The sequence below is a fragment of the Chiloscyllium plagiosum genome, chromosome 38 (genome assembly GCF_004010195.1).
Source record: "Chiloscyllium plagiosum isolate BGI_BamShark_2017 chromosome 38, ASM401019v2, whole genome shotgun sequence".
Taxonomy (NCBI): Eukaryota; Metazoa; Chordata; class Chondrichthyes; order Orectolobiformes; family Hemiscylliidae; genus Chiloscyllium; species Chiloscyllium plagiosum.
Window position 1 is genome coordinate 11,900,578 of NC_057747.1, and position 22,984 is coordinate 11,923,561.

Below are 22,984 nucleotides of genomic sequence, written 5' to 3' on the forward strand. Positions count from 1 at the left end.
AAAAGTTGGATTTCCGCTAGATAATGTCAAATTGCTCTCACAAAACAAGCAATGATTAGTAAACTCCAATATGTACAAAACAAGCAATTAATTAGCTCCAATGGCAGCTTCAAACACCATTCATAAATTCAAACAATAGCTTCCATCTACCAGCCTTAATGCTTCATGAAGATATTTCATCAGCGGGGGCACATTATTATTGTGTAAGTGTTGGGGACATTATAATAGCTTTGAGAGAGACCTTTTCCAGTCCAGTAAATTCTGCAGCTCGAGGGATGGACTAGAGTTTGGAGTTGTGTCAGGCAGCATCCGAGGAGCAGGAAAATAGAGTTTGGATCCTGGTTGCATAGGTAAAGCTGATCCAGGATAATTTGCTCTGGAGTTTTTAAAACCTAACCCATGTTATGGAGTGGAAGCTAAAAGATTCCCACTTTTTCTGGTGAGTTCCTAAAATCAAGCAATCTTGTGCCAGCAAGGGAGATAACAGAGTTCTGGAAAATTCAGAAACTTCTTCAGAGAAGCTAGGAAGCTAATCACACTGGGCTATCCTCAGACATACTAAAAAAAAGTAAAGTTGCCACAGTCCTGCTCTCTCAAGAGACAATTTGATGGTGTTTTACCTGGAGGTAAGTGAGCCTCAGGTAAAGGAGGACTTTGAGGGGGTGTGATCTTCATTGTAACATTGGCTGGCAGGAGAATTGGACCCACACTGCTGGTGTTGGTCTGCAATGCAAACCTCCAGCGAACTGAGATAACGGACGGCCAGTCTAGCAGATAATCAAAACGATAACATTGTACAAGACCCTATATCAAAACTCCATACATCCTTTGGGACGGCTGAGATCTAAAGCATGATGGGAAGAGGACATCATCAAGACCATATTATTTGATTGCTGACTTAAGAGCTGGCAGTATGTCCTGAGTGTTAGTGTACTGGTCAGTCTGCTAGTATAGCATTTACTCTTGCCACTAGATACTGTCAAGGAATTACAGGTCACAGGAGTTGAAAATCTCATCTACCTTCAATGACTTACAAGCTCCAAATGAAAGTGCATCCTTGAAAATCACATATTTCTGCTTCTGTGATTTAATCATCAGGAGATTAATTGGGGCAGGGAACTCAAGAAAAATGACAATACCTAGTTTGAAAAAAAATTAACTGATTATTAATCTTCAAAAACAAAAAAGTATCCTGAAAATAATATTTCCCACTAGTTGCATTTCGTTCCATCACATTTTGTGTAAGAATTTTTTCTAACCCTGGGAGCATGCCTTGGAATTCATTGGCAGTGAAAATACTTTGAAAATATACCTGAAGGTGCTCAGTTTTAAAATTAAAAAAAATTAACAGCACTGCTGACAAAGCGAATTGGGGCAGGGAACTCAAGAAAAATGACAATACCTAGTTTTTAAAAAAAATTAACTGATTATTAATCTTCAAAAACAAAAAAGTACTCCTGAAAATAATATTTCCCACTAGTTGCATTTCGTTCCATCACATTGTGTAAGAATTTTTTCTAACCCTGGGAGCATGCCTTGGAATTCATTGGCAGTGAAAATACTTTGAAAATATACCTGAAGGTGCTCAGTTTTAAAATTAAAAAAAATTAACAGCACTGCTGACAAAGCGCATGTGCACACCACACTACAGCTAACTAGATTCGACTTGTAATAGACTGAGAATGAGGTGTGGCAGCTAGCAAAGCAATCGAGGCAGGCATGGCAAAGAAACAGTAAGTTAACATGTGCACAGAGCATCTTTAGTGTGAGTACGCACTCCTGCACAGAATCAAGACAGGGCTAACCAGCTGGCTTCACTCTTCCCTCTGTTCAGTTCTTGCCTTCTCTGTAAAATAAATATTGGTGTTTTCAATAGAAAGTAGTTTTGAGTTCTGTTCAGAATGGAGTACATTCTACATCAATATAAAATAACCCGTCAATAAAGTTTCCCTTTGGGGGCCATATAAAAACAGATTGTAGTCAAGGGTACGTTATAGCAGAAGTGTCCTGTGAATTTTCTTCATTAACCAGCGAGCCATAATGTGCACTTGATCAATGTCTGGCATTTATCAAGAGAGTGTTGTAATTGTGGATGATTGTATGTTAGCTCCAGTTCCCATTAACTACCCAATGTTGGTCAAGTGTTACAATCTTAAATTATCCCAAAGGCTAAGAGAAGCAGTAAGCTATTGAGTGTACAGTTTGCAGGTACAAATTCCCAATTGGTACAGGGGTTATGATGATTGGATAAAATGTCTTTGCTTATGGAAGAATAGAAATATCACAAAGGGATTCCACTCCCAATAGAGCAACCTAAAAGAAGAGGGAAAGCCTGGTGAAACCAGGATTAAACCAAAATGTTATGCTTTCTGCAGTCAAATGACCTTAGGACGCGTTGACAAATCTCCCACTTTAAACTTTAGGAGGCAATGGCCTTGTGATATTATTGATGGTCTGTTCTGGTAATGTTCTGGGTGCCTGTGTCTGAATCCTGCCATGGTAGAATTTTAATTTTATGAAGAGTCTTCAATTAAGAGTCTAATGATGACCATTAATACGTTGCTGATTATTGGAAAACCCATCTGGTTCACTCAAGTCCTTAGGGAAGGAAATTGCCATCCTTACCTGGTCTGGCCTACATGTGACTCCAGACCCACAGCAATATGGTTGCCTCAACTGCCAGTGACACCCTCATCCCATGAGTGAGTTTTTTAAAAAGCAGTCTGGGGAGGTAGGAGGCAAGGACTACACCTTAAGAGGGAGGAAGGGATCTATTCAGGACATGAAGCAGAGGAAAGTCGAGGTAACTGAAAAATCTTTTCTTCCAATTACCAATGATTAAAGACTTGGCCTCGATCACAGGGAAATACCAGACTCTGGACTGGATTTCACTATTAATAACAGATGTTACAATCAATGCAGTGAAGTTTTGTAACCAGCCATTAATAGGTTTAAAAGGAAAACTTTGGTTGAGAAATGTTTTTGGCTCTGTCCCTCATGTTCACTATTGATGGCAAGGGTGATCAGAGCAATGGTCAACTCAAAATTTCTAAGTAGCTCACACAGTAGCTTTGAGATAATGCTACTTCAACACGAATTTAACCCCATCAGGATAGTTTATAGGCTGTCAGTTTACTGAAGTGCAAACACCCAAAAGTATTGGGTCTGTTTGATTTAGATTGAGGGGGTAATGATGGGGAAGTGAGAGAATCTATCAGCAGAGAGATCTGTAGCTATCCAGCATGTGGAATATTTCTTCAGCCTGAATTTTCTTCAAATGACAGCCTGTCAAAACTCTAGTCAAATAAAGGAAATGTGCATTGAGTACAATAGTCATGCAGGGACATCAATTGTATCTACCACAGACTATACATTTTGCACGAAGAGTTATGTAAATACAAATACTTCCCACAGGACTGTGTTAATTTACTGAAACTTGCAGCTGTAAAATGCTCAGTGTTCAATCACATTTATTTAAAATCTTCTCACAGGTTCATTTAACCTTAAGAAAAATAAGACATTCGGCCCATTGTGCCTGTGCTAACTCCTCATCCTAGCCCTTTGGTCCAAAACCTTTTCTCACCTTTTCCATATCCCCTAAAAGTCTCCTCTAAGAATTTACCTATTTTTCTCTCCTGTTCTTCAATGAGAATAGCATTATAATGCACCGATAACCAAATAATCCTCCAAGGGAGAAAGTATTAAGATCAAATCCCAAATGGAGATCCAAGTGCAATTAACCTGAAAATAACAAATGACTGAGATTCCAGTGGATCAGAGAGCATCCATGAACAGAGAGCAAGCTAATGTTTCTGGTTTAGATGACACTTCAGATCATCTAGACTCAATGTTAGCTTGCGGTCTCTCCATGGCTGTTGTCTGACCTGTCCAGCATTTGTTGTTTTCAGTACAGATTCCAGCATCTGTAGTAATTTGCTCCTACTTTAAGTGCAAAATTGAGTCTGACGCTCCAGTTCGGTGTTGAGGGAGTATGGCATTGTAGGGGATGGCATCTTTCAGATAGGTCATTAAACAAAGGCTCTGTCTTCCCTCTCACAAGGACATCAGAGATCCAAAAGTACAATTTGATTGAGTAAGGGAGTTGAGGGAAGTTTCTCCCAGTATGTTGGGTCACATTTATCCCTCAGCCAAAATGGATTATTTGCTTGTTCTCTCAGAGGGTTTGTGGGATCTTGCTATACACAAATCAGCTGCCATGATAACTGCATTACAGTGAGAACATTTCTGGTCTAAAATGCTTTTGGGCATTGGGGTTTTGAGTGGCAACTGTATAAATGAAAATCTTTCCCTCCCAGCTAATATTAAACAGAGCCTATTTCTCTGGACCCTACTTTATCATTTTAAATTCATAAAAGCTCTGATCTTACCTACTTATTTTTCTTTGCCATAGGTACAAAAATTTGGGATGCAGGCAAATCTTCTTCCCAGTCTTCAATGTGGCTCTGTAATGCAACCAAAGTGTATAATATTTTAAAATAAATCCCTTGCTCGCACACTAATAGAGCACTTCTTTAGAGGTCTGTATTTGTCCCCCCAATTCTGCTGGAAGCAAACATTTTCTCCTCAAAAAGTATGACTTTATTATTTTAAGGGAATCATCAACATATTCATTGAAACAATTTGAAAACATCAATCTCTGACAGAAAAGGTTTATCGTTGAATCTCAACTTTTTAGAAAGTTTAAGTGCTCAGTTAAATCAATCACTGCTAGTTCAATTCATCACAAGAAAGTTATCAACATCCGTAAAATTCTATAAGCATCACTGACTCATTCCCAAGCTGACACATGGAGTAAATTACTGCTAAACTACATTCTCTTAAGTGAGGGGAAAAAAAAAAGAGTCAAGAAAGCACAGTAATCAGGCTTCACATAGCCATTCCTTCACTGATGGTTTGACATTTCACACTAAGCTTTCTTGCTGTCACACTGTTATCGAATTGGAATAGTGAACAGCTTTACAGAATCAATGTTCTTTACAAAGGTGCTCAAATGAAGGATGCCCTTGGTGTGTAAATGAAACATATTACTAAGGGATCCGCACAAGTGCAAAATATTTGTCTATTAAACAGCATACAGACATTGGCAGGCATCCTGTATTTTAACAGTTACTTTTAAGACAAACTTTCAAAAATACAGACAAACATTGAAGGCAAACCAAAGTAGAAGTCTGTGGGAAAATTAAACATGGATATTCATTTTGTCCATAACTTAAACAGATTTTAATCTTAAACAGATATGTGTTGTAAATCTATAATGGACAAGGCAACACTTTCAGTGACTGTATATTTCATTTGTTTTCACATTATTTTAGTTTTCTGATATTCTTCCCCACATATAGTCTCATTTACTGTGCCTCTGACTACCTGTTAACGTACCACTGACTGGGAACAAGGCTGAGAAATCATTCTTTTTGAGCATTTTGCCATCTCAAAGTTCTGAGCAATTTTAGTTCAAGTGTAATCTAACAAGGTAAGCACCTCAGGGAATGGAGGGACACTTACCAATGGGCAAAGGTTTAATGAGGTTACATGACTTTCAATTAGCAGCACTGTTCAGGCAATAAGCAGGAATGTACAGAATATTAGCAAGTATCCCGCACTCACATGAGTTGGAGAGGGCAGTTTGGAATGGGGATAACCTGTAATCCCCTGATGTTTCTCATATTGATCTGTACTGCTCCACCTCTGCACATGCACCTGTTCAGAACTGCCGTTGGCTTCCCTATGGAGAGAGAAAAAAAAAATTGTGTGATTTTATTCCTCATTTCAATGTGGGCAATCTGATGCAGTTAACTTGGACCAGTACTCTGAACATTTCACATCCTGAGGATGTAAAATAACACTCTAGCTATTTAGTTGTCAGCATCCAAACCTAGATCTTTTGATTTAGGGACAAAATCCTCCGAGACTTTCAACCAAACTCTAAGCCTTAGGTTAAACATATTAATGCCATTGTATCGGCCTCTAAATTTGTACAGTCCTTTACAGCATGAGGAACAAAGGTAAAAAAGTCAATAACTCTAAGAAAAAAGTAGTTATTTTGTGCCATTGCAGGTGAGTCTACCCTTCTACCGTTAGATATTAAGTGAAGGATTGAAATTGGAATTTTCTTTCAATCAACATTGGACAAACTTCACAATGAAAGATTTTTCACTAGTTAAATCATAAGTCCACTTACAGACAGACTGAATTTCATTCTGATTTAATCTAACTTAGTCTGTTTGTTTGGCACTGGCTCCCACAGCAATATATGAAAGGATGAACACAAAAAATTATCTGAGATAGACATCTTATTCCATTAAAATGTCAATTTGCTAAACTGTCCCCCTTTGCCAAGATTTCTAACATGTTATGTAACAGCAATTAACTAGCTCTTTTAATATCACACACGCTTAAAGTCCATCAATTCTATGTTCCTTCACCTCATACGTAATACTGAACTCTGGGGCTGAAAGCCAGTTAATGGAAGAAACATGCGCAAGCCAGATTAAAATCATTTGGAGCCAATGCCTGTTTAGATAGAGCAGCATGAATTGGACCAGCAACTGGAATCAAGTGAGTGAAATCTCACCACCTACACAATGCAGTTTAATCCATAACAGCTGGTGACTCAGAATTCAGTTCAACCAACTGAAGAATGTAGGACAACCCAGTTAGAAATTGTACAACATGGAGCTGTACTGGATACTAAGCCCTCAGCTTCACTTCAGTTATCATTTCACAAATACGTGATGACGGCTCTCAGTTTTATTTATGATCAGGAGCAGCAAGTTGGACACTTCTTACAGATGGCTCTACAAAAACAAGCTATTGCATTTTTAAGCAGAGTGCATATTGAAACTTATTTCCTAATCCACTAAAATTGTATCACTGACAGTTTTTGGTATTAATTCAAAATCATTCCCAGACAATATTTGCACGTTACTTAAGGGGACCTGTTGGCAGTTTGTATCTAGTCTAATACAGCTCCATGGCAACTATTGTGCATTGTATTAAAATATAGTCTGCTCTGCCAACAGAGCTTTTAGGAAGAAAAGGCATGAGCTGTACTTAGAGATTTCAGTACAAGGTGGATGATATATTATTCAAAAATGACAAAGCGTGGTCCCCAAACATATATTCTTAGTCAAGTACATAGATACGATGAATGTTTAGTCTGAAAGCACTTTAACATTTAAAAGCCTGCCTTTCAGCTTTCCAGCCCATTGTATGTTTTCCTCTCAGCCATTTCAAACAGAGAGAAAGGTGCAGGTTAATAACAGAATTCTTGCTGTCTCCTGAGAACAGCAATCTTTGCCCACACTGAGCCCTGCAGCAGTCACTTACCCTGGGTCAGGTTCATGCACAGAGTGCCAAGGAGCAGGAGTAACACTGCACACGTTTTCACGATCATGGCTCGTTGTTTAGTGGAGTTCACACAGGAGAAGAACCTCAGCCTGAATCTGTCTCAAAAACAGCATGGCTTTGGCAACATTTATATTAACCGAAGCCACTCCTCTCTGGCTCTGATTGGACCAGAGGGATTATCTAAAATCCTCCAGGATGCAGTGATTCCTTCCTTTATAATCCTTTGGGACTTTTCAGTTTCTAAAATATACATACCTTTCATACAATAGTATCCAGCTGGTGTCCTATAAGTGTTTAATAGGGGCCAGAATAATATACCGACAAGGATATAAATGTTAAACAATCCACGGTTTCTTTAAATAAAAAAAAAGTTTCGTTACTGAGATGCTCTTGAGCTTCAAGAAATATATTAATACTTTTTAGAAGTATAGATAACTGTAGAAGTAGCTCAATTTTTAAACCTTCTAGTAGAACTCTGAATCCTTTTAAAACAGCTCAGTAGATACATGCACCATGTAAGTTAAGAGTCAGGGGATTTCAAGACTTGTTTCCTAATTTGTGCTGATTCAACATGTGGCAATGGGGTGCACATTTACTGGGGATGTGAGGATTGGGAGAATGTTTATTTGTTTGGTTTTTTTGGCGCTAGATGTCATCCAGCAGCAGAATATGATCAGGGCTTCACTCAGACTTGCAAATGCCAATCAGCTCAGTAAAGCTAAACAGAACAAGACTTTGCTGTTGACTCAGATCTGACACAAATTGGTTGCGGTAAATCCTCTTTTTACAGTAACAAAATTGAGATTTCTTAACAGTTTAGGTGGCAATTTCTAGTTGCAAACAGATCATTTATGAATCTATTATGGGAAAGAGGAACATTCCTTTCCCTTCTTCTCTCTGCCTTCATCTTTCATTCTCATTAATTCTGTCCATTTAACAAATTAATCTCCAGCCAGTTTTCAATTTGAATGACAGTCTTCTTCCAACTGTCTTCCAGCTCTGTGCCATTTATCAGTATTCCCCACTTCTGCCTACACCTTTTTCTTTGACCATATGGGTCTAGTAGACCCTAATCATTTTTCACAACTAACATCACTGCACTGCTCACTCCAGCTGAACAGAAACCTCGCAAAATTCACTTTTTGCTGTTTCACATCTTTTGGAGGTGTTCTGGATCTGGACCTTATGACCATGTATTATCTAATCTCAATGATCATGTTTGTAATAGTTGACACATCCTCTGCAGGTTACGACAGTTTCATCATCAAGTCACAAGTACAATTCAAAACACGCCAGTCTTTTTTTTTTACATAATGACTCCTTTCCACATACACAAAAATAAAATAAAATCAAGTTCACAGATCGCCAAATAGAAAATCACGGAAGTAAAATTAAGACAAGCATCAAGTATATCAACTCATGATCATCTTACATCAGCCAGAGGACTTCTCTTCGAGAGTGGACACTTGGAGTTAATTCTGAATAGCTACCACTTGTCTCAATGTCACATCTAGTGTGATGCAATACTTTCAGTGGAAAGTAGCAAAGGGAGGGCGATAGAAAAGTTCTGGTTATTCTTAGTAATCTCATTACTAAGATAAATTTGTAAGGTCGTGAGTTTGTAAATATTTTAAGTGGAACTGAGTTATCATTCATTTGTAAAAATAGGCCGATGATCTGACTTAAAAACCAAAAGGACTGCGGATGCTGTGAATCAGAAACATAAACAGAAATTGCTGGGAAAGCTCAGCAGGTCTGGCAGCATCTTTGGAGAGAAATCGGAGAAATCTGACCCGAAACGTTAACGCTGATTTCTCTCCACAAATGCTGCCAGATCTGCTGAGATGGTCTGATGTCACTGCTTTGCACTTTCAGTTGACAAGACTTCGTCCCATAGGATGTCTGTATATGACCTATAATTACTTTCCATAACTGCAAATTTCCTTCAAAAAAAATTTATAAATTGCTCTGACAGGCAAACATTGAACAATGTATTATATCTATTAAGAATTGTCACAGCGCAACTTTTTTTTTTAAGATTAGATTAGATTAGATTAGATTAGATTAGATTAGATTACTTACAGTGTGGAAACAGGCCCTTCGGCCCAACAAGTCCACACCGCCCCGCCGAAGCGCAACCCACCCAAACCCCTACATTTACCCCTTACCTAACACTATGGGCAATTTAGCATGGCCAATTCACCTGACCTGCACATCTTTGGACTGTGGGAGGAAACCGGAGCACCCGGAGGAAACCCACGCAGACACGGGGAGAACGTGCAAACTCCACACAGTCAGTCGCCTGAGGCGGGAATTGAACCCGGGTCTCTGGCGCTGTGAGGCAGCAGTGCTAACCACTGTGCCACCGTGCCGCCCTATTATTAATGCAAATTGAGTAAATAGTCACTTTCAAAAGTAATTTTGATTACAATTGGCAGTTGTTCATGCTGAGCTAAATTTAGATTTAATTCAATAGCTCCTCACATATGTGACACTTTTTCTTCATTTTACCTTAGTCCATCTGCATCTGAGAAAACAGATTGTAGCAGTAGAAAGGTTGCTTCTGTAGAATATTGAACAGTGGAATAGATTTTACGTTTAACATTTAGGATGGGGTATGGTATATCAATGAGTTATGATCATGTAAAAACAAGTAACATGAACAACTATTATTGCTTCAAAGTGGGAATGTTACACACTTGAATGGAATATATCTTTGCCTAAAGTGAAGGAGTGGAACCAAAATAACACAATATGTTTAATCACTGTATCCAGTTCCAGGTAAGTGCATTATAAAATAAATGGTGCTGGGAAGTTTGATACAAGTTTCTAAAACCTAGTAATTCTGATCAGTAATGATCGGTTAATTCAAGTGAAGTGACAAGCTAGCATTTGGCACTATGGCTCAGTAGTTAGCACTGCTGCTTCTTAGCACCAGGGACCTGGGTTCAATTCCAACCTTGGGGAACTGTCTGAGTGGAGTTTGCACATCCTCCTCGTATCTGCATGGGTTTCCTCCGTGTGCTCCAGTTTCCTCCCATAGTCCATAAAGATGTGCAGGTTAGGTGAATTGGCCATGCTAAGTTGATCATAGTGTTTAGGGATGTGTAGGTTAGGTGTATTAGTCATGGGTAAATGTAGGGGAATGGGTCTGTGTGGGTTACCTCTCGGAGGGTTGGTGTGGGCCAAAGGGTCTGTTTTCCACATGGTGGGGATTCTATAATTCTATGGTTTGCCATCTTCCTGATGGGGCATATTTTCCTGTGAGAAGAGAGATTTTAAAAAGACGAGAGGCGATTTTCTTTTACCCAGAGGGTGTTTCGCATGTGGAAAGAACTTCCTGAGGAAGTGGCGATTAGATTAGATTACATTACAGTGTGGAAACAGGCCCCTCGGCCCAACATGTCCACACCGACCCGCCGAAGTGCAACCCACCCATACCCCTACATTTACCCCTATACCTAACACTACGGGCAATTTAGCATGGCCAATTCACCTGACCTGCACATCTTTGGACTGTGAGAGGAAACCGGAGCACCCGGAGGAAACCCACGCAGACACGGGGAGAACGTACAAACTCCACACAGTCAGTCGCCTGAGGCGGGAATTGAACCCAGGTCTCTGGCGCTGTGAGGCAACAGTGCGAACCACTGTGCCACCGTGCCGCCCACTGTGGGTACAGTTACAAAATTGAAAAGACACTTAGATAAAAACATGAATAGGAAACGTTTGGAGACATATGGGCTAGGAGAAGGCCGGTGGGACTAGTTTAATTCGGGATTATGTTCGGTATGGACTGGTTAGACGCAAAAGTATCTTTCGTGCTGTATGACTCTATGACTCTCTGACAATTCTTTTGAAGAATTTCAGATCAAAATTCTGAACTGCAATCGAATCTTTTGCTTTGCAAAAAAACATAAATTGCTGGAGAAACTCAGCAGGTCTGGCAACATCTTTGGGAAGAAAGCAGAGTTAATATTTTGAGTCCAGTGACTCTACATCAGGAATTTCAAATCTCCAGCATCGGCAATTAGATTAGATTAGATTACCTACAGTGTGGAAGCAGGCCCTTCGGCCCAACCAGTCCACACCGATCCTCCGAGAGTAACTCACCCAGACTCACCTCCCTCTGGCTCATGCACCTAACACTATGGGCAATTTAGCATGGCCAATTCGCCTGACCTGCACAGCTTTGGACTTTCTTTGCTTTACAATTACTTTGAAAAATGTGTTTATTCAAAGCATACAATAACAATGCTTATCAGTGCATTTCCCTGGCCCATATTATTTTCTTTTAAAAATGTGTATAATTTCAGGAAGCTAATTTAAATATATTCTGAAGTTTCTGTTGGAAAGGGCTCTGAGTGTTCAGAGTTAACTGGAGAGACATGATCAATCAGTAAGGTATCAGCATGTGGATTTAAAAAAAAAAATTGTGAAGGTTTTCAGGAGAATGTTGGTAAGCACGACACAGTGCTCCTGATTTCCCTTCTTACATTCTTATTATCACATTCCTTTCTGTTCTATTTCTGTTACCAGGAAAGTGAAACAACAGAATTGCGATATATTTCCTATTGTGGTTCTGACAGTAAAACAATGCTGATTTAGGCAGTATACCAATGGAGTAGAAGGCCAAAAAAAACTCCTGCAAGTGTCACTGTATATTTGAGAAATCAAGACTTGTCCATTATACAGCGATGTTGAAGTTTAGAAATGAAGTTTTACATCTAATGTCTTGCTGTTGTCCTTTTCTTTCGCAGATTCTTTGCAAAATCAGCCCTTCTTTAAAGAAAGAATTTCCACTTTATAGCACCTTATGCTCACAGGATATCTTTCTGCCCATGATACATTAATTACTTGTAATACTGTAAAAGCCAGTTAGCACAGACCACAAACTGCAATGGCACAGTGACCCGATAAAATGCAATGCTGGTTTACAAATACAACGTTCACTCGGAAACTGGGAAAATCTCCTTTACTCTTGATTGAGATTGTCATTGTGTATTTTACATCCATAAGAGGGCAGACTGAGATTAGTATCTCATCTGACACACCGCACCTCCTACAGTGTAACACTCCAGTAGTACCACACTGAAGCTTCAACCTAGATTGCCTACTATATCATTCAATACAATCACATCTGATCTTTAGTCCCAATTCCACCTCACCATCCATTCTCAGGGAGATCAAAACATTGTCTACCTTAATACAATTATGGAAAATTCACAATTCTGAGTTAGAGTTCTAAAGATACACCTCCCTTGAAATCCTAAGATTGGAGACAGTATAATGGACGGCATGGTGGCACAGTGATTGGCACAGATGCCTCTCAGCCCCACGGACCCAGATTTGATTCTAGCCTTCTGTGTCTGTTCCAGCCTTCACTGTCTGTGTGAAGTTTGCACTTTCTCCCTGTGTCTGTTTGGTTTCCTCCCACAGTCCAGTGATGTGTAGGTTGGATGAATTGGCCATGTTAAATAGTGTGCAGGCTAGGTGGATTAGTAATGGTAAATGTGAGGCTACAAGGATAGGGTGGGATGCTCTTCAGAGAGTCACTGCAGCTTAAATGGCTTCTATCTGCACTGTCTGGAGTCTAAAAAGAAGAGGAATAATTACTCTCTCAATAATAAAACAGCCAATACGTTTTAGGTGAAAGTGAGGACTGCAGATGCTGGAATTCCTGATGAAGGGCTTTTGCCCGAAACGTCGATTTTCCTGCTCCTCAGATGCTGCCTGACCTGCTGTGCTTTTCCAGCACCACTCTAATCTTGAGCAAATAAGTTTTGTCAGTTTGAATAGAATTTAAAATTTAATTTACCAAAAGCAAAGTGACTTCTGTCAACGGGAATTTATTGTTTTATCTTCACAGTTAAAATTACACTTCTGTGGGCCATTCTGAATTCAGGATGGCTGTAATTCTCTGTTAAATAGGCCAATGAAGGACTTGATTTCAATAAATTCAAATTCACATGATTGATTTGTTTTTTAATTTAGAGCATGCAGCTGCAACAATTTTGGTTTGATCCCAATTGGCTGCTTTCTTTTATTCATCATTTACATATCGTTCTTCGAATTGGTCACACCTACATGTGACTGAGACATCCATGGAGGTTACTTATTTGGCATCAGTTTCCTTTATAACTTTGATTTTCGATACTGAAGACATGAACGGTAACTACACTCTTCTCAAATTAAGCAGTGAATGAAGGGGTAATGGATAAAATTCAGGCTTAGTAAGAAAAAAAATTGCAAGCTGGAAGAACAGCATCTCATTTTCCACTCGGGAATTCTACAGCTTCTGGACTCAATATTGACTTCAACAATTTTAGGACTTGAACACTTTCTCCCACATCCTTAGCCCAACGCCTGCACACCAGACATTGTCATCACATAGTCTGCTACCACATGCAACCCACTATCAGCTACATATAGCCCCCATTAACAGCTATTCATTCCCCCAGCCTGACCTTTACACATTCCTTTGTGTCTCAACTGTTATTCTCTCTCTTTGGGCTCAATCTCCACCTATCGTTTATTCTTTCCCTACCTCCAATGTATCTTCTGCATAAGTACCAACCCTTTCCTCACTGCCATCAGTTCTGAGGAAGGGACACTGGGCGCAAAATGTTAACACTTATTTCTCTCCACAGATGCTGCCAGACCTGCTGAGTTTTTCCAGCAATTTCTGTTTCTGTTAGGGCTTTGTAATTTATGATGCTTGAGAACTGGAATTTTGGATTTAGACTGTCTTTGTGAGAGGAAATGAATGTTGCATATTGAGGAATTCTACTGCGTAAATCTCCATCTCTCTGTTAGGAGACCCTTGTGGGTGCAATAACATAAATGATGCTAGTAAGCGTAAGTTCAGAAAAACTGGATAAAAGCCCATGCCCTCAAAAAGCTGCAAACTATTAATGTCATGATATGTCTTCGAGGATTTGATGCTAATGGGAACTCAAATAGAAATAGTTTTGACCTTATAGATTCCATTCCCAATAGAGACAATCTGACTATACAGAATTGGCAATAATTCAGCATTAATTGGCATTGTAACGGAATGATGCAGCCTGACATCGAAAAGTGTACCCACAATTTATAACAGAAAATATTGTTGAGAATTCACAAGGGACTCCATCTTTTATAACTAAGCAGCAAGTGCTTTGTACTTGACACTATATATTAGATCAAATTATCCAGCTTTTAAACTGCCCCTCTGATTAAACAAGGGTGAAACTCCAATTTTAAAATGGATGGAAATAAGCAGATGTTGCCTCATTTTTTTTTCCCCAGAACAATTCCATCAGCTATCGTATTCTCTTCCCTAATCCAAATAACCATTCTTTATATTTTAATCTACATATTAAGTAATGGTGATATATTTGGCAGAAGTGGCTAAATGGAAATCAGAAACTAGAATGCTAGTTGATATCCCCTCCTTAATTTGGTGATACTTATTTCAGTATCACTGCCATCACCACTTCGGAACAGACAAACATCAATTGGCAGCTGTTCTTGCTTCTAAACGTCTGCAGTTTAGTGCCTGGATTTGAATATTACAGATGACCTGAAATAAGAAGGTAGGTTAGTCTTCCAAAGGAGAATCTGGCCGAAGATGGCAGATGCTTGGCATTGACCATGTGGCAGCAAGGGCTATAGGACCCTGGAGCAGTCTTGCAATGATGTCGTAGAGCTGTACAGCATGAATGTAGATGAGCTATAGGAAGAGGCTGAATAGGCTGGGGCTGTTTTCCCTGGAGCAACGGAAGCTAAAGCTATAGAGGTTTGTAAAATCATGAGGGGCATGGACAGGGTGAACAGACAAGGTCTTTTCCCCAGGGTAGAGGAGTCCAAAACTAGAGGCTACAGACTCAAGGTGACAGGGCAAAGATTTCAAAGGGACCTAGGGGGCAACTTTTTCACACAGAGGGTGGTGCACGTACGGAATGAGCTTCCAGAGGAAATGGTGGAGGCTGGAATAATTACAGCATTTTAAAAGGCATCTGGATGGTTATATGAATAAGAAGGGTTGAGAGGGATATGGACCAAATGCTGGCAAATGGGACTAGATTAATTTAGAATATCTGGTCAGCACGGACGAGTTGGACCGAAGGGTCTGTTTCTGTGCTGTACAGCTGTATGATGCTATGACTCTAAATTGGATAGTATTGAGAATGTTAGAATGAGAATGTTAGAATGAGAAGTTGAAGAGCACGTGGGTGTGAGTACATAAAGAAGATAGGTTAGTCCTTATTGTTTTTTTAATTCATTCACAGGATGACAGCGTCACCTGTGACGAGGCCCAGCATTTATTACCGATCCTGAATTGCCCAGAGGGCAGTTAAGAGTCAACCACATTGCTGTGGGTCTAGAGTCATGTATAGGCCAGGCAGGTAAGGTTGGCAGTTTCCTTCCCTGAAGAACATTCAAATCCAGGTGGGGGTTTTTTGACAATTGACAATGCAATCATTGTCATCATCTGGACTCTTAATTCCAGATTTTTATTGAATTCAAATTTCACCATCTACCATGACAGGATTTGAACCTGGGTCCCCAGAACAGCAACTGGGACCCTGGGTCACTAATACAACAATAAGATCAGAACTCAGTGTGTCTACAACTACCTTGCATAGCAGTATTTAGTATTAACAGACAAAAAATAGTATCACTTTGGAGTATAAGCCTGGAGATAGTTCTTCATTTTCTTTCTCCTTGACCAGTATAATCTTGAACCCAAGTTAAATCGTGGCATTGGCGAAAGTCAACAAAAAACCAAGATCATCTGGAGAAGGGAACTCATAATTTCTTCAAGAAGTTGATGCAACTTTAAGACCAGCTAGAAAACAAAGATGGTTACTGAAGATTAGCCATCTCAGCTCCAGCACCACATCCACAACACACATTCACTCCTTCCACCAACAAGACTCAGGTAGCAACTAGAGATGGGCAATAAATACTGACCCAGTCAGCGATAGCCACTTCCCCTGAATGAATAAGTAAATGTGTTCATAGTTTCCCAGCTGGATCATCACATCGGCTTTTATCACAGGGTTGTGCATGCATGTCACAAGTGTGGGATCTATCACTGCTTCGCAATCCCATGCATTATCACCAACAAAAATATTAATTTCTGGATCATTTCCATTCAAGCCTAAGAATGTTTCAACACTAGAATTCTCTGCACATATCATAAACAAATGTCAGATATATGGTTTTCTTCTGGTTGCTTCAACTCTAAAGCTTCTTCAAGCATTTCACCACTCTTGGACTCTGTTAATACTGTTTATTAAATAATGAATAGCATCCTGTAGAGTGATAGAGGTTTATAGCATGGAAATAGGCCCTGTGGCCCAACTTAGCTGTGCTGCCCAGTTTTCATAATTAATCTAATCCCATTTTCCTGCATTTGATCTATATTCCTCTGTATCTATCCCATCCATGTACCTGTCCAAATGTTTCTTAAATGACAAAATTGTACTCCCCTCCACTACTACCTCTGGCAGCTTGCTCCAGACATTCACGTCCCTCTTTGTGAAAAATGGCCCCTTTTGGACCCTTTTGTATCTCTCCCCTCTCACCTTAAACCTGTGCCTTCTTGTTTAGATTCTCCTAACATGGGGAAAAGCCATTGGCTATCTACCTTATCTGTGCCCCTCATGATTTTATAAACTTTTATAAGGTCATCGCTCAGTCTCCTATGCTCCAGGGAAAAAAGCCCCAGCCTATCCAACCTCTCCTTATAACTCAAACCTTTCAGACCCGGTCCTATCCTAGTAAAACTTTTCTGCACTCTTTCTAGTTTAATACTATCCTTTCTATAGTAGGGTGACCAAAACTGCGTGTGGTACACCAAATGTGGCCTCACCAATGTTGTCTTCAAGATATCCCAACTCCTGTATTCAGTGGTCTGACTAATGAAAGCTGCCTTCATCACTCTGTCTACCTGTTACTCCTCTTTCAAGGGACTACAAACCTGTACTCCTCGATCTCTTTGTTCTGTAACACTCCCCAAAGCCCTACCATTGACTGTGTATGTCCATCATAATTAAGGTGGGAAAGTCTGCTGTGTCTTTGGACAGGTTAAGTTATTCTCTGTTCTCCTTCATTTATGTTTCATTTGGTAATATTGCAAATAAATTCTGTTTTGCAACAATCCCTATAAACACCCCTTGACAAAACAAGGAAATACCAAACACAGGGTCTTACGAGAGAGAGAGAGAGAGAGAGAAAGAGAGCGCCGGACGGACGGACATGGAACACCTTCCATGTTGCTGCTTCGTGAATCAGCAGCCTCAAACTAACTGTCTGCTTTCTGTGAACAGCCAGATTGTTCAAACCAAACCAAAGCTGAGCTGGAAGAACTGACAACTCACTTTTCGTTGTAAAAGTGTGTTTTTTTTTTAAAACCTGAGAGCCTTTTTCCTGAGGCAGTATCTGTTTAGCTATAATCAATTTGGCCCTAAAGCCCTCAAACCTCGACTTTTTGGAATCAATGTTTTACGAAAGAGTCCAAGGACAGCATAGCCTTTTTAAAGAAGCAGCATTATCACAGTTGGAATCTATAATGAAAACAACAAATGCTGGAGATCACAGCAGATCAGACCGCATCCATAGAGAGCCAGCAAGCTAACGTTTTGAGTCTAGATGACTCCTTCAGGTTTTGATGAAGTGTCATCCCAACTCTGAAACATTAGGTTTCTTTCTGTCTATGGGTGCTATCTGACCCGCTGTGACCTCCAGCATTTATTGTTTTTAGTAATGTGTATGTCCTGCCCTGGTTTAACCCACCAAAATACACACCTTCATTTACCTAAATTAAACTCCACTTGCCATTCCTCAGCCCACTGGTCCAGCTGATCAAGATCTCGCTGAATTCCCAGATGACTTTCACTGTCCATTTTGCCTTCAATCTTGGTGTCATCTACAAACTTACTAACCATACCTCTTAAATTCTCATCCAAATCATTTATCTCAATGATAAATAACAGTGGACTTAGCACCGATCCCTGGAGCACATCTCTGGTCACAGGTCTCCAGTTTGAAAAACAACCTTCTACCACCACCCTCTGTTTTCTACATTCATGCCAATTCTGTATCTAACTCTCCCTGGATCCTGTGAGATATAACCTTACTCAATAACCCATCATGCGGTACCTTGTCAAAGGCCTTATGTAAGCAACGTCTAATGCATGGCCCTGATCTACTTTGTTGGTCATCCCTTCAAAAAACCCAATCAAATTCTTGAGAGACATTTCTTGTACACAAAGCCATGCTGACTATCCCAAACAGTCCTTGCCTCTCCAAATGCCTGTAAGTAGTGTCTGTCAGAATCCCCTCTGACAATTTACCCACCGAAGACATTAGGTCTGTGGTTTGCAGGCATTTCCCAGAAGCCTTTCTTAAATAATATTGCCACATAAGCCACCCTCCAGTCTTCGGGCATTTTACCCGTGGCTATCGACGATGCAAATATCTCTGCTAGGGGCCCTGCAATTTCCTTCCTGGCTTACCACAAACTCCTGGGATATACTTTAACAGGTCCTGGGGATTTAAGGCTTCCAGCGCCTCCTCTCTGTAATGTGGGCACTCTTCAAGGCACCACTATTTATTTCCCCAAATTCCCTCACTGGGGAGGTGACGGCCCAGTTGTATAATCGCTGGACCGCCAATCTACAGACCCAGGTTTGAATCCTGTCATGGCAGACATTGGAATTTAAATTCATGAAAAATCCAGAATTAGAAGTCTAATGATGACCATGAATCCATTGTCAATTGTCAAGGAAAACCCATCTCATTCACTAATGTCCTTTAGGGAAGAAAAATGCCATCCTTACCTGGCTCATATGTGACTCCAGACCCACAGCAACGTGGTTGACTCTTAACTGCGGGATGAGCAATAAATGCTGGCCTAGCCAGTGACACCCTCATCCTATGAATGAATATAAAACAAAAAAATGATTGTCAAAATACAATGAACACAAGACTGGCTTTTAAGTTGTGTCTTCCACAATGCTAGGTAGTCTCAAAATACTTTGCAGCTAATGGAAGCACTTCCCCTGAATTGTCACACGGCTGTAATGTAGGATAAAGCTGCACCGAGGAATATTTGATGTTCGAATGAAGGAGTTCTAGATTCAAAACATTCACTCTGTTTTTCTCTCCTCAGATGTTTGCCCAACCTGCTGAGTTTCTCCACCACCTCCTGTTGTCATTTCAGATTTCCAGCATCCCCACTGTTCTTTGTGTTTATTGTAATGATGGGCTAATCTTTTCTTTTTTTTCAGTGCTGAGCATTAATTTGAACAGGACAATTAATGAGAAAATTGACTTCCCTCATCAAGGTCTATTGGAAAATAAAAAATATGTCAGATTTCCAAAGACAGACAAAAAAATTCATCCTGATACAAAAGTCAAAAATTCTGCTTGTTTTCTTAAGTAGATGACAAACTTGTCCAGCAGTGCAAAAGCTGGCTTCAGAGATTAGTTACCACCTGGGAGTATTGGAAGGATGTTTCCTCAGCTGGGCTCTAGAGCCAAGGGGACACAGTCCCAAAATAAGAGCTAGGGAATTTAAGACTGCGGCGAGAATAGTCTATGAATGTTTCGTCTTTGGAATTCTTTACCTCGACAGCCACGGGTAGAGGCTCAGCCATTGAATATGTTCAATGTAGAGATCAATGGATATTAAAGCTGTCAAGGGATATGGGGACAGTGCAGCGATATTTAAAATTGGTTCAGGAATGTGAGTATTACTGTCGCCATAATTTTCTTGGCCTGGAGTAGGCCATTCAGTCCATTAAACCTGTTCTGACACCAACCAATGAGATCACTGCAAATCTGTGACCAAACTCCATGTTACACATCTGTGACCGTACCTTTGCAAAACAAAAAGTTATCTATCTTCTATTTAATTAATTACCCTTGAACTAGGTGGTTTGCTAGGCTATTCCACAGGGCAGTTAGGAGGTAACTATAATGCAGTGGCTAAGGAGTCACATCAAACCCAGACCAATTAAGGTCAGCTGATTTCCCTTCCCTAAAGAACATTAGTGAACAAGGGTTGGTTCAGCACTTGTTTTATGGCCACCATTAGATGGGCTTTTAACTCCAGATTTTATTAATCAAATTCACATGTTATCATTAGGGGGCGGCCAAGTGGCATTATCGCTGGATTGTTTATCCAGAAACCCAGCTAATGTTCTGGGGACCCAGATTGAAATCCCACCACGACATGCGGTGGAATTTGATTTCAATGAAGAATCTGGAATCAAGACCCTGATGATGACCATGAAACCACTGTCAATTGTTGGAAAAACCCATCTGATTCACTAATGTCCATTAGGAAAGGAAATCTGCCATCCTTACCTGGTCTGGCCTACATGTGACTTCAGACCCAGAACAATGTGATTGACTGACTCTTAACTGCCCTCTGGGTAATTAGGGGTGGGCAATAAATGCTGGCCTAGTCAGAGACCCACATTGCATGAATGAATAAAAAAAATTGCTGAGAGGGGATTCTATCCCATGTCCCCAGAGAGTAAGTTTGACGTAATACTAATGCTATTACATCACCAGTCTCTCTTGCCATTGCAGTACAAGATGAGCTATGATAGAGTTGAATGGTGGAGCAGGTTTGATGGGCCAAATGGCCTACTCCTCATCTATTTCCTATGTTCCTGTGAATAAAAGTGGGGTTCCCTCTGCTAGTCATGATTGGGTTGGGCAATAAATGAAATATTTAATAAAAAAGAAAATCAAGAATCTCAATACAGCTGGTACATGGAAATTCTTCAGATTCCAATCAAATAATGGAAAATAATGAGCGTTATTGACAAATAATCCCTGACAAAGCTGAAGAATAAAAGACTCTGATGGGAATGTTTGTGGTATGCAGTACAGACTATTTAGGCCAAATGGCCTGTTTCTGCACTGTCGGGATTTTATGATTCTGATGTGGAGGGTCTGAGGGATGCATGATGATTTATTTCTGCCATTCAAAAGGAAACAATGTGACAATAATGCAGATTCCTCATCAAAATTACCTTCAGGCCCATGATACTAAGAACAATAATATCCTTTCTTCTGTGGTATGACTTTAATTCCAGAGTCAGACAGCATAGAAACAGATCCTTCGGTCCAACCAGTCCATGCTGACCATGCTGCCAAACTAAACCAGTCCCACTTGCCTGCGCTTGGCCCATATCCCTCCAAATCTTTCTCATTCATGTACTTACCTAAATATCTCTTCAATGTTCCAACTGTACCCGCATCCATTACTTCCTCTGAATGTTCATTCCACATGTGAACCACTCTGTGTACAACAATTATCCCTTATGTCATTTTTAAAAGCTTTTTCCTCTCACCTTAACAATATCCCCCATCCTAAGTAAAAGGCACGTTTAAGGCACAATCTTTAAGCTCCATTGTCCCATTGAGAAAAAGATCTTGATTAGCTTTTCATGTAATACAAAATAAAATCTAAATTTCAATCTATAGTAATAAAGGGATTGCATATGAGGCTCCGGCTGATTAACTATTGTACTCTAACTTCTCCCTAAAGCATTATGGCCACCAGATCTATCCAATTCCTTGTTTCAGTGCATTTGAGGTAATTATTATCACCTCTGTTCAAGTTACAAGACAGAAGAAACTGTCCTTTCCATCCTACGTTCACACTTTTCTGTTTGCCTTTTTCAAGCATGTCTCTTAAACAGCTAAAGCTGAGTTCGCCGACTAAACAGACTCTCGTTGCATTCTGCAAGCTTACTTTTATTTTCTTCGTGTGCGATTTGATTTCATTATATTCGACCTTAACTCCATTGGCCTCTAATTACCATGAAGCAATTGGTGCAATTCATCCATGATCTGTACTAACAAATACAGTAATATGAACCTTAATGCAAGGCCTCCATTTGCAAGTAATCAGCAACTCTAAATTTGCCTCTTCAAATTCCAGACATTTAGATTTAGGCAAAGATGGGGCTTGAGAAATGTTGGCATCATTTCAAACCTATGTTTGGTGGGGCAGAGAAAATGTAATTGTGTTCGCCTTAAGGAGGTTTAATTTCTTTTCATATGAGCCTCGACAGGGCCTTTAATTCCAGAAATCCAACTAAAAAAAATTACTTTAAGCATGTTACTGGCAGCTAATGTCCGGATGTTTTGCATCAAACAGAATGGAATTCCAATCTGCTACCATCTTTGTAAGAAACAAAAACAACTGCAGATGCTGGAATCCAAGGTAGACAAGCAGGACGTTGGACGAACACAGCAAGCCAGACAGCATCAGGAGGTGGAGAAGTCAACATTTCGGGTGTAACCTTTCGTCAGGACTGGGGGTGGAGGTAAGCAGGGCTGCAAGTAAAGGGGGTGGAGGGCTTGATGCAGAGTTGTGAGATGGGAATAGGTGAACAGAGTTAGAGGATGCGACCTGGTTAGTCAATGGGAGGAATGAATCCGGTTGGTAGCTGGAAGGAAGGTGAGAGGAGTGGATGGGAAAGGGACAGGCTGGGAAGGGAGTTGGGGGATGGAAAAGGAGGTCATTTAAAATTGGAGAACTCAATGTTGAGTCCTCCGAGCTGGAGGCTGCCCAGGTGGAAGATGAGGTGGTGTTCCTCCA

At 40.2% G+C, this 22,984-nt stretch overlaps 1 protein-coding gene across 2 annotated transcripts; it reads right to left on the bottom strand.

Annotated features, from left to right (window-relative positions):
* Positions 1-1,373: 1,373 nt before the first annotated feature.
* On the bottom strand, positions 1,374-7,470 carry cxcl12a (chemokine (C-X-C motif) ligand 12a (stromal cell-derived factor 1)). Of its 2 annotated transcripts, none has more exons than XM_043678844.1 (4): positions 7,348-7,470; positions 5,626-5,743; positions 4,393-4,463; positions 1,374-1,846 (listed from the first exon to the last, which is right to left on the bottom strand). In XM_043678844.1, exons 1-4 carry the CDS (start codon positions 7,412-7,414, stop codon positions 1,815-1,817), a joined length of 288 nt encoding a protein of 95 aa, XP_043534779.1. In that variant the 5' UTR covers positions 7,415-7,470; the 3' UTR covers positions 1,374-1,814. The 2 variants fall into 2 exon arrangements, with proteins under 2 accessions (XP_043534779.1, XP_043534780.1); XM_043678845.1 differs by having other exon boundaries at positions 4,389-4,463.
* Between the last annotated feature and the right edge of the window lie 15,514 nt (positions 7,471-22,984).

Coding starts and splice junctions, on each gene's coding strand:
- cxcl12a (XM_043678844.1), bottom strand. CDS start 7,414: ATGATCGTGAAAACGTGTGCAGTGTTACTCCTGCTCCTTGGCACTCTG. Junction 5,744..7,347: donor GTGCATGAACCTGACCCAGG/GTAAGTGACTGC, acceptor CTCTCTCCATAG/GGAAGCCAACGGCAGTTCTG. Junction 1,847..4,392: donor CCTATGGCAAAGAAAAATAA/GTAGGTAAGATC, acceptor TTTATTTTACAG/AGAAGGCAAGAACTGAACAG.